The sequence below is a fragment of the Lissotriton vulgaris genome, chromosome 5 (assembly GCF_964263255.1).
Source record: "Lissotriton vulgaris chromosome 5, aLisVul1.2, whole genome shotgun sequence".
In the NCBI taxonomy this organism is placed as follows: Eukaryota; Metazoa; Chordata; class Amphibia; order Caudata; family Salamandridae; genus Lissotriton; species Lissotriton vulgaris.
The window spans coordinates 1,238,039,537-1,238,052,080 of record NC_141693.1 but is presented as its reverse complement, the minus strand read 5'-3'; the positions used below and the strand labels follow the sequence as shown (position 1 = coordinate 1,238,052,080).

At 44.7% G+C, this 12,544-nt stretch overlaps 1 protein-coding gene across 1 annotated transcript in view; it reads left to right on the top strand.

Moving 5' to 3' along the window:
• Positions 1-12,045, top strand: part of LOC147712389 (uncharacterized) — a 49,377-nt gene extending 37,332 nt beyond the window's left edge. Inside the window, exon 3 of the mRNA XM_086920329.1 lies at positions 9,758-12,045. Within this exon, the coding sequence (XP_086776455.1) occupies positions 9,758-11,769 (2,012 nt within the window). The 3' untranslated portion in view covers positions 11,770-12,045. The remainder of the gene's footprint in view (positions 1-9,757) is intronic.
• Positions 12,046-12,544: the final 499 nt, after the last annotated feature.

Here is a 12,544-nt window from a genome sequence, read left to right as displayed (position 1 = left end):
CGCGCTGCCTGATCTCATGGAGGCTAGTGCATCTCTGATTTCGTCTAACTGTATAGGGCACATTAGGAACTCCCTTTCGGAGTTTGGGAGAAACGGGAGCTGTATGTGTTCTAGATAATGCAGTATTTCAGCCGACATGTCACCACCTCTGGAAGAATACAGCTCCGAGTAGTAGTCTCTGAAGACAGCGGTGACTTCTGCCTCATCCGTCACCCTATATCCGCCTGCGTTTCTCAATTCTGAGATTAGCACCTTTCCCCTGCGGCCTTTAATAACGTTAGCCAAGACTGAGCCTGGTCGCTCCCCCTCACCGTATGTTCGGGCTATGGCGTACTTGCCTAGATGTTGGACCTCTCTATCCGCGGCCTCATGGTATTCCACCAATAGGTGCTTAATGTGTCCCTCTACAGTGTCAACCGGGTTAGATCGACTCCTTGCCTCTAGCGCCTGCAACTGCTGCTCCAGTTCGGCCAATTTGGCCCTTGTAGCCTTCAAAACACTGGAGTGCTTTGACATCGCTATGCCTCTAATATAGGCCTTGAACGCTTCCCAAATCATTTGGAAATCCTCCACCGACCCCACGTTCTTCTCGAAGAACACATCAATCGCCTCCGCTAACTCTCCGCGGAAGACCGGGTCCAACAGGGAGTAAGGCGGGAAGCGCCATGTGAACGGCGCGTAACCCTTCACTGGGGTATCCAAGGCTAACAGTATGGGGGAGTGGTCTGAGAGTGTTTGCGGGAGCACCTTGCACTGCCTAACGGAACGGTTGATCCCCGCAGTGGCAAACCAGTAATCTGTTCTCGTGTGTATCTCGTGAAATGCGGAATAGTGTCTGAAGCCGCCCCTTCCAACATTTCTGCTCCTCCACACGTCTACCATATCTAGCATCACTAACTTCGCTGTGAGCGACTGTGCGGCTGACGAGGGCCGTCGGGGGGGGGTCCCGATGATCTGTCTATGTCTGGGTTTAACGTTAAATTAAAGTCCCTACCCCACAGTACGTGTGGATTCGCATGTCTAGCTATCTCACTGGCCAGTGTGTCAAAGAAATCATGGGGCCATAAGTGTTGACTACCAACAGGTCCATCCCTAGCCCCTTAAAGGACGCTATGACATACCTTCCCTCAGTGTCTGCACCCAACGTCTGTATTTGAATGCCTGATTTTGAGTTCACCCAAGTAAGGACCCCCCTAGCGTGTGTGGTGAATCCAGCCGTTGCTATATGCCCCGCCAAACCTCTAGTGTGCAGCATGTTGCTCGTGAGTGTCAGGTGCGTTTCTTGCAAGAGTGCAATATCAATATTGTGGCGTCTAAGGTATCTCAACACCTTCCTGAGTTTTCTGTGATCGTTAAGCCCCCTGACATTCCATGTGAGGGCGTGTAGCGATACGGGCCTCTCATCTGTCCGCCCACCATTTGCGTCAGCCATGAGGACGTTGCACTGGTTCTGAGAATGGAGTCAGATGTGCAGGGCAGGCAGGCTGTCTCGCGGCCAGTAATCGGTCACAGCAAGCACTTTGTGTTCTCTGAGGCAAGGCACTTCGGAACAGAACATAAAAACAGTAACTTTCCCCTCGTTCCATGGATCCCCCTCCCTCCTCCCACAGCAGACCAACCCCAACATGGCCTAGCATGATAGAACAGCCCCTCCTCCACCCTTCCCCTCTTCTCAAAGAATCCCAAGTAGGGTCCAGTTGTGCGTACAGCTCTGGGGCAGAGGTCGCCAAGATCAGTGCAGGGTGCATGTACTCAGTACGTCTCAGCATTGAGAGCTGCTGAGCCCCGCCGCTCCCTTACTGTTTTAGCACTCACGCCCCATATCGCACGCGCCTCCCCGCCACCCATCGGAAACCCAACAGCAGCTATACAGTCGCCCCCCCACTCCCCTTCAGTGAACCACAGTGTAGCTGTTCATGGCCTTAAGTCCCAAGGTGGCCCCAATGACAAGCAGCTCAAGGTGAAAGTACAAAAGAGCAAACCATAGCATAACGTGCGATGTTCTCACCGGGGGTCCTCAAAGACGTCGCCCCAGCAGCCCCGCCAATATTAGGGCTCGACTGGATCGCACCGCCTGGAGGGGGGGGTCGGCCGTAGTCCTCGAGCACGCCACCCGATCACCAGGGGACTCTCCGCCTTGAAGTCAGGAGGCAATGAGGGAGAGTTGGTGGCCCCAGCGGCCTATTCCTGGTCTTCTAGACCGCTGACGAGGTCTCGTTCTTCGTTCTGGTCCTCGGAGTAATTACGTCTGTCCCTGGACCAGGTTTTCAACGCTTTGTGCAGTACTTTAGGGTCGGTGAAAAAATGGGAATGCCCTTGTCTGTTTATGCGGAGTTTTGCCGGGTACAACATGGCGTAGTCCAACCCCAGATCACGGATCTGCTGCTTATAAGGGGCGAAGCGGCGGCGTTCCTCCTGCACCCTCGCTGTGAAGTCCGGGTATAAGGAGATCAATGATCCCTCGAATTGCAGTGTCCCCTTTTCTCTGGCTAGTCGCAGAGCAGTGTCTCTGTCTCTATAGTTCAGGAGTTTTGCAATAATTGTTCTGGGGGGGCGCCTGGCTTCGGCCGCGGGCCTAGCGATCGGTGCGCTCTTTCCACAATGAACATGGGTGAAAATACGTCGTCCCCCAACAGCGTGGTGAGCAGTCGTTCCACAAACAGTTCCATTTTTCCCACTTGGGTCGTTTCCGCCAAGCCCGTGATTCGGATGTTCGATCGCCGGGAGCGGGCCTCCAAGTCCTCCGACTTATCCTGTATGACCTGCAATAGCTTCCCCATCTGCTTGCAATCTTTGTCCAGGTCCATTTGGGCCTCTTCCACCTCGGTCAGGCGCCTTTCGGACATATCCAGTCTTTCCGCGTGCTTCTCCACACGCTCCGACATTCGGTCCATCCGATAAGTGAGAGCGTCAAGTTTTGAACCTATCGCGGTCATGCTATCTTGAAGGCTCTTCTCCATCGTGACTAGAAGCCCCTTAATGTCTGTGTAAAACGAACTCTCCGGGCTTTTTCCTTGCTGCGTAGGCGATTATTCCTGTGTGTCCGGGGGCCGCGTTTTGCGTTGTTCGAACGCCAGTTTGGACTGCGTTTTATCTCCTTTGCCCATGTTGCCCCCGCTAGTAATCGCCGAGCGGGTCTCCACCGTGAGCTTTCCCGTTGCTTGTGTCAGCTCTGAAGGGTTGTCCGTCGTTGTCTGGAGTAGTCCCTGGTCGCAACTCACAGTCAGATCCGCACTAGCGCTCCTTATCCGCTCCAGTCCTCGTGCAGGAACCAGGCAAAACTACACTCACTGCCGCGCCATGAAGGCCATGCGTCGCACTGTCGGACCGCGTGGAGATCACTGTTTCTCCGTCCCTCCGAGTCTCGTCAGGTAGGCAGTGTTCCCGGTGCAATATTTTCGAAGAGTAATGGCGCCACGCTGTTATCGGTCGCCGCTGCCCACTCGTCGGTTCAGTGAAGCAGGGGCCAGCTATCGCCCCTATCCCCCGTCACACTCCTTGAGGGGGTAGAGAGCTGGGTTTGCAGCCGCTGCCGTGTCTCGCTGGGAATGTCCGGTCCCATCAAGTGGTGCGAGCTCTCCCCGTCTCAGGATGCTGCGTTGGCCGCACGTCGAGTGACGCACTCCGGGGTGGTATCTAAGCAACCGCCCGGCTTAGCGGCCTAGGTCGCCGCGATGTCGGTCCAGGATCGTTTGTGGCCGCGGAGGCTCAGAATCTCCTCGCTCTTTCTCAGCTACAATCGGGCACCGTCCGGGGGCCGGTAGACAGCGTCGCCGACCATGGGGCTCGGCTATTTCAGGATAAATTCAGGATATTTAGGAGCGACGGCACGGAGCTCTCACTTCAAGCGTCCACCATCGTTGCCGGCAAGCTCCGTCCCCCCATCAGAAATTTTAATTGTGAAACATTATGATGTTCTTCAGCAAAGTGTAACGCCACTGTCGATTTCTGATTAAAGGTCCGTATGTTGGATTTGTGCTCATTCAATCGTGTTTTTATTTTCCTTTCCGTTTTACCGATATATACTTTGCCGCACAGACATTTCAGTAAGTATATCACATGAGTGGAGTCACAAGTGGCATTTACTCTCAAATTGATATTGTGGCCTTTCATTGGATGTGTTATCTTAGTGCCCTTTATGATGTTGTTATAATTTCCACAGTGCATGCATGGACGAGTGCCCTTATATTCAATAGGTTTCTCTGACTTCATTTTCAGAATTTCCCCCAGATTTTTTGCTCTGGTGTAGGCAAACAGTGGTTGTCTGATAAATGATGTATTGAAGTCTGACTCAAGTTCCAAGATGGACGTGATTCCAACAAACTGCTGGTCCCATCCCTTTGAGCACACCTCCTTGTTCTTGGGAATAGTACCATGAACTCCACAATAAATGTCTTACAGAATTCTTGAGTTAAATTTTCAAATAAACGTTTTATTGTTGCTTTCTTTGCTTCAAAGTCAATTTATATCATTATGTTCTTTTCACATAGTTGCAACATTTTTTAAATGCATCTGGCTTTAACTCCTCCTATGCATTTCGGGCACAGAGCCCTTCATCAGGGAGCATCACTAAAAAGAAATATATATGTATATATGTCATGTCAACATAAATAATATATTCACTAAGTTCACTCTGTTCGTACATAACTGTGATTCACTTGTGGTAAAAGGTGCCCATTATGGTGATATGTGTAGTGTGTTTGCATGCTTGTGCCAACACGAGCTAAAGGTGAACGAGAAAATGAAAATACTATACTTACATGCCAGACTTGTAGTTCTCAGGCATATATGAAATATGTAAATGAAAATAGGGAGTAAATATAATTGATACAAACTCTTATGAGTGTTGCAATAGATCTGGCCATGTCCTCTCGGAATTCTTGCAGGACACGTTGGATATTGTGGGTAAGACAGTCCATATCATTAAGGGAGATAAACAGTCTAAGATGTTGAAAGCCCTTGGCTGCAGTCGAGAGACGGGCGGTACTGATTATATGTCCGTGGGGCCGCTGATATGGTAGATGGTGGATTTCCCCCAAATTAATACTATATCCAGCATGTTTACCGTACCGTGATTAGTTTGAAGACCACCGGTAGTGTTGTGTCCGGGCTTGCAATGTATAATAAGATATCATCTGCATAGAGGGAGAATCTGGAAGTCACTGCCCAAGGAGTTGCGTTACAATCAATCATTCCCTGACTTCAGAAAGAAACAGAAACTTCTTCTCCTTAAAACACATCATAACCCTTCCCCTAAACCATCTGACTAGTCTGTTGCCGCACCCCTCAATCTCCGAAAATTATGAGCTTCACTACCTGGGGGGAGGGGGGAACTGTGCCTCTACTCTCCCCACATTTGCAACACCCTTTCGTAGCTACCTCAAAACTATATAATCCGTTTATCCTACTGTCTATTGTTAACTTCCTTTATAACACTGTTATTATGTATTCTTACTTACTCCACTTGTAACTTGGTATTTGCTGCTGTGCCAACTCTGTAAAGCACTATGACTATATTGTCCACATATCCTACTGTCTCTTGTATACTTATTTTATGTACTGTTGCTATGTATGAATATTTACTCCATAGGTAACTCATGTAATTGCGGCAGTCCCCATTCTGTAAAGTGCTCTGATGCCTTTGGGTCAAGTTCTCACTATACAAAACTCAATAAGTTAAGTGTTCACGTGTGAGTGATGACCACCAAGGTATGGTTATTGTGTTAAGGGACACAGCACTTAGCAGTGTAATTGATGAAAATGTGTGACATAGAGGCAAGTCGTTTGCTTTTTGCTTAAGCTGGAAGCTTTCTACAACTTTGCAGGTCCCTTTATAGTATTTTGTAAGATCATAGTGTACTTAGCTGGTTAATGCACTGCAGTGGGTAGTCCATTCTGAGATATTTTATGTAAAGTTTATGAGCAGGCATAGGTTGGAAGGAGAAATAGTCGACAGATTTGCTTGGATGGACCTTAATACCATCCCATATCTGATTGTCATTGTGAGATGTCAAATAGCAGTCAGTCAGTCAGTCAGTCAGTAAGAAAACTTTATTTGGTTAGTTACAACCATAAAAATAGCAGTCATGATGTATAGCTTCTTGTGACCTGCAGTGGTAGGACCAAATTAAAGTCCTCCGTTGGCCAGGAGCGTGTGGCAGATCTCCAAAGTTATACCATGTCTGTTCAATTTGTGATGGGTGGCTGATTGCTGTGGACTGGTAAAGTACTATGGATTGACATGACCCATAGCAAGTTTGTCTTAATATAAGTGTAAGAGTGTCAAGCAGTAAATATGATTATGCAGCCTGTATGGACTACTGTCACCTTTTATTTAACACCATTGAGTGTTATGGTATTAGTGTGAGCCAGTAGGGTTATATATTTTATTGCAGTTGAATACATATAGCGCTTACTACCCATGATGAAGGAATTTACGCCAAGCAGCATTCTGCTGTGGAATCAATGGTTAGTGTTTTTACCCATGTTATAATAGGTTATAGGGATTAGTTTTATGCACTAAGGAAACAATTCCATGCATTTATTCCAGTTTATATTTGGTAGAAAAAATTTATAGAAGCTTAGGGCCCGATGTAGGTGCCCTAATACCGGTCGGAAACGGCCGAATTCGGCCGTTTCCGACCGGTATTACGTTTTTCAGATGTAGGGCATGCATTTACAGAATCGGTATTTTACCGATTCTGTATTTACCGAATCGGTAAATACAGACTCAGCAAAATACCGATTCTGTAAATGCAGATGTAGCTGGCACATGTCAGAGTGCCACAGGGCTTTAAGAATCTGTATTTTACCACCCAATCCTATTGGGTGGTAAAATACCGAATACAGGTGTGCATGCACATCTGTGCATGCACACCTGTGCAATGTGACACACAGACATGCCCTTAGGGCATGTCTGTGTGTCACATGGCACACAAGTCCGGAATTGGGTTGCTAGAGGGTGTCAAAGTGACACCCCCTGCACCCTTGCAACAATCGGAATTTACCGAATCGGTAAATACCGATTCGGTATTCCACATTGATTCCTATGGGCTTCAAGGCCCATAGGAATCAATGGGGGATACCGATTCGGTATTTACAGAATCGGTAAATACCGAATCTTACCGATTCGGTATTTACCGATTCTGAATTACCTACATTTCCCCCCCTCTAATTTACCACTTCTTAAATACCGAATCGGTATGATTCGGTATTTAAGAAGTGGTAAATTAGAATTACCTACATCGGGCCCTTAGTGTGATCTTTAGTTGGGCGGAGGTCCATGCAAATGGTTGGCATTATTAATGTATAAGCTATAGGAGATTAGGTATTGTCAGGCTGCAGGGATACATCTTGTAAAGGCAAGGTTACATCTTTGAAATGAGGTGTGGGAGATTTGCAGAAATAAAATGATAGGCGATACGGCAAACGTGTGTGACTTATACTAGGCTGTGATTAAAGGATGCAAAGAAACGAGAGGCTCATTGGAAAGTAAAGGAGAGGCAAAAATTGGACGTTTTAAGTCCAAGGGGCATATGTATCAAAATCTGTTATTGCGATTCTCAAATAGCGATTTTTTGAGAATCGCTATTTGAGAATCGCATAACAGGATGTATTTAAAAATGTGCAAATATTTTGAGTTTTCTTGTTATTCCTTAATTGCGATTAGCAAATTGCGAAATCGCAATTAAGGAATACCTTCCCATTCATTCCTATGGGCCATGAGGGGGAAGTCATTCTCAATTTACGATTTGCAATTAGAGAATCACAAATTGAGAATATTTTCAAGGGTGCAAGGGTGTCGTAAGGACACCCCGATGCACCCCTGAAATGAGCATGTGTGCGCATATGGCGCACATACATGCCATAAGGGCATGTATGTGCACCACATGGCAAATGCCAAAAAGTGCACTTTTCAAAGAAATCACAAATTACCACCAACTGTAAGTTGGTGGTAATTTGCGATATCTTCAAGAGAAATCGCACAACTTGGGTGCTTGTTACATAGAATTTAAGGAATCGTAATTTGCGATTCCTTTAAATGCTTACGCAAAATTAAAAAATCGCAATATTAGCGATTCCTTAATAATGCGACGCGAAAATTGCTCATACATCGCGTTTTGCGATTTTGTATTCGCAAACGCTGTTTTTTTGCGAATCGCAGCATTTGCTATTACAAAATCGTTTGATACATATGCCCCCTAGTCAATTTTCAAGCGACTACAGAGGATATTTTTTGGAGATTGCATGCAATCTTAGAATGCAAAACTGTAGAAAGAAACAAACATTTTTGCATGTGAGGCAGTGCTATATTGGGTAATTTTGATAAGCACCAGAATCGGGTGAACAATCTATCCCTGAAAAGCTATTGCTAGGGTGCCAATTTAGCAAGAACAGCTGGTCAGCGCAAGGGTTTTCAAAACAAAGTACACTATCGCCTCCGCCCCAAGATACTGAGGTGCCCATTAAAAAGATGTGAGCAAACAGATTTAACATGAGAGGAGAACTGGAAAAGACTTTTCCTTACCTCCTCCCAAAATATTGTTTTTTAATGTCAGTCTGAATATAAAGTGGCACTAACAGGAGTACAAGCCACAATATGATCCCGTGTTCCGTCCTGACAAATGTCACACTCTTGTGAACCAAGAGGCAGAAACATGTTGATGGTCTAAGTGGGAGATGGGGTATTGGTTCCCCCAGTCTCCATACTTATTTTTTAACACCTAGTGATATCTCGCTTAGATAAAAAGGTCGTTTTGATTTATCACATTGGTTTTTAACATACTTATATCACAGTTAAATAGTCAGGTAGGAGTGCCTCCTTTACTATTAAGTGTAGGCCTGTTCTTAATCAGAATGAGTTTTTGAAGAGCGAGGAAAGTCCTATGATGAAGCATTACACCTGGTGGGGTGTGAGGACATCCTGTCACAATTGTTTGTGTGTCCGTAGATAGACTTGAGGTGGATAATCACTTATAAAGGAACAAAGAAACATTTTCTCAGGTGGCGATTCTTGTGTTTAACATTTGCCGTTGGAGGCCAGTTCACTCTAGTGACGCCATTGTCTCCTGTTCCCTACGTGGAGACTATCCAAGGTTTTGTCGTTTGATGATTAGTACAATAGAGGCACACTGTAAATGTTACCAATCTAAGATGGCCACCCAGTGATATGAGCGGCCAACTTGAAATGGTATTGTGCATAATGTATCATTGTATTTACTGCTCCAAGGTGACCAACACATTTGTTCTAAACACTGCAGCGAGGATGGAACTTTAAAACAGTGATACACTATGTACAAGATGATTGCCTATTGCTATGTATATATTTTTTTTACATTGCAACCATATGCCCACCAAGGTTAGGTGACATTTTTTTTCTACATTTATTCTCACATGAATCTTCCATATGCTTGCTGAGTTTGTGTGTTTGTTTTATTGCAGGTGGTTAAATAGGTGAATGGAAAAAAATAGGTGGATGAATAGATGTTTCAATGCAAGATGAGGGACCCAGTGACTCTTTCATGACATATTGAGAGACTAAAACAATCCGTGGCAAAGTGCCACTCACAGTTATGAGCCAAACACAGTAGCATTACCAGAACATTTTTAAATATTTCAATGTTAACATATGCACTTATGTGAGAAATAGAAGCTTAGCATAAAAATCCCTTATGTATTAAAATCTGCTGCCACTTTACTTAAAGATTGCCACATATGAAAGAAATCTAATTTTGAAAATCCTTTTTTTACCTCCTAGGGATCATTGTTCCTGTCAAGAATGATTCCAGCTGCTTCCGTTGTCTGATTTGTGAAAAGAATGTATCCTGCGCTCATCAAGGTATATTTGATGTGAAACGCCATATTTCAGGTAAAGCACACAGGACTTTCGAAGAGAGGAAGTTAAAAAACAAGACAAGCACTGGGCCTTTAGCAGAGCAAGAGTCCACTGAAGAGAGGCTTGTGAGGCAAGCTGAATGGAAATTCACCAAATTTTTTGCTGAACACACAGTCCCTTTTGCTGCAGCAGATCACTTGGTTGGTATAATATCCCAAAGTTTTCCGGACTCTAAATTTGCCCGGTCCTTCACTTGTGATAAAACGCGAGCAGACAGCATATTGAATGAAGCAATTGTACCAGAATTGTTGGCTAACTTAACAGATGACATGAAGGCATCAGTGTTCAGTCTTTGCATTGATGGAAGCAGATATCAAGACCCTGAGCAAAAAGCATTTCCATTGACTGTACGTATTTTTGGCTCTAAACAGGGCAGAGTATGCTGTAAATTTCTGGACATGTGCATAAGGAAGGATGACACAACCGAAGGTATATTTGATGCTGTTTGCAATGCTGTGCATAAACATTCCATTCCTTGGGAAAATTGTATTGGGTTTGGGCTTGATAACACCTCATTTAATATGGGGAACCTAAACCCTATAAAAACTATTGCACACAATTATAATGAAAACATATATTTCATGGCATGCCCAAGTCAAGTAGCAGACAACTGTGCCTTGCAAGCCTCATCTGCTTTCTGCATCTTCCTAAAAGATTTTGATGCTGAGGATCTTCTTATTGATTTATACTTCTGGTTTGAACATGCATCGAAAATGACAAACTTGTCTGGTCAGTTTTGTAAGTTTGCAGACTCCGACTACTGTCAAACGCTGAAGGAAATTTCTGTCCGTTGGCTTGGAATGCTTACTTGTTTGGATCAACTGATTCTTAACTTTGACTCCCTCCGTTCTTATTTTTCGTCCACTACGGATATTGATGGAGCTAGTTGGAGCAGACTGCAGAGGCTGGTTCATTGCTTCGAGAACCCTATGACTGAGATCTATTGCCTGTTCCTTCAGTCTTCATTACCAGCATTTGTGAATTTCAACCTCTTGCTGCAGAGAGAAGATCCAGTAATTCATCTGTTGTATGATGCCATTGTGGATCTTCTGACATTACTATTAAATAGAGCTTATCTGGGCCAGGTTGTCCAATCGTTCATTAAAAATCCAGAAACCAATCTTCCAGATCGGAGTTCCTGCGACTACCAGATCCCCGAATCTAGCCTTTATGTAGGCATCAGTGTTCGTGGAAAGCTGAAGAGCATGCTTGAAAGAGGGATTATTGAAACTCAAACCCAATCTAAATTCTTTGAAGCTGTGCGCTCTTTTCACCAGGAGGCAGTAAAATGGGCATTAGAAGTGCTCCCAGTTCATGACGAGGTGCTCAAACATGCTAGAGTCTTCAACTTTTTTGAAAAACATAAATATGGTTTTGAAAGTGTGCTCTTTATGGTTGAGCGGTTTAAAACTTATTTAAAATTCACAAAAAAAGATCTGACCTTCCTCAAGCAAGAGTTTGGCACTTACCAAGTTATTGAATTTGCAGATGTTCCTGCGAAAACCTGGGAAGATGCTACCATTAAAGTAAACTGTGCCAGTGGAGAGGTTGATGCATACAGAATAGATGTTGTCTGGTTTCATCTTGAGCGGGATTTTATCTTTCGAAGCTCACACAGGAGCAAGTTTTTTCTACTTTCTAAAATCGCAAGACTTGTTTTTACTTTACCACACAGTAATGCAGAAGAGGAACGTGTGTTCTCATGTGTAATAAAGAATAAAAGAATGTCCAATCCAGATTTGTGTGATGATAGGACTTCTTTGTCTAAGCTGATATTCCAAACAAATAGGCCACGTACTGAACCTTATCCACCTTGCATCTTGCCGAAGGGGCAGAAGCGAAAGCATTCTGCGGCAGAGTCAAGCCAGAACTGATATGTGTTTGCCTTAAATCCAACAGCTCAAAAAAGATCAAGGAATTTAATGTTTCATAGTGTAACCATTTGATTAAAGTTTTGAAATATACATGAAGTCGAGCATTAATTCAGTAGGTGCTTGCTTGGATACACATTTGATTGTAGAGATCAGAATAATCCTGTCAACTCCTTACAGAAAATGCTGGCTCACGCCTGCTTTGTCTTATAAAAAAGCATGAGCCAGACATTAGACTTGAGCCTAACATCAAGTGTCCAATGCACAGCTAGTTACAAAAGAGAAAACAAGTTAATAAACAAAACAGTGTTGTCAATCTTACTTTTTGTATGTTTGTGTTGTGATTTTGTCATGTTGGAAATTATACAACTTGCCCTCAATCACTGATGATACTGAAAGGGAAAATATCTAAAACTGGTTGAAGTTGCACAGTTGTTATCCACCTGCTGGTTTCCCCTGGCCCACTTCTCAGCACTGCAGGAAATGCCAATCTTTTGCGTAATGTTGGTTTATTGGGGGTTCAGTGGCTGCTTTAGACTGGATGTTGGTGTAAGATGTGGGAGGGCACCGGGGTTACCGTAGTACACTCACCGCATACACCTCCATCACTCGGAGCTGAAGTTTAGCATGGCTGAACACTTTCGCCAGCTTGCAAATGCCCAAAATAGCTAGGGTCTGAACTTTTACCCCGTTGGTTAGGGCCTGCCTTGGAGTCCTTCCCATCCACTGGCTTGTGCCAAGCATAATGGTAGCATCTCTAGGCACCCACTTCAGAACA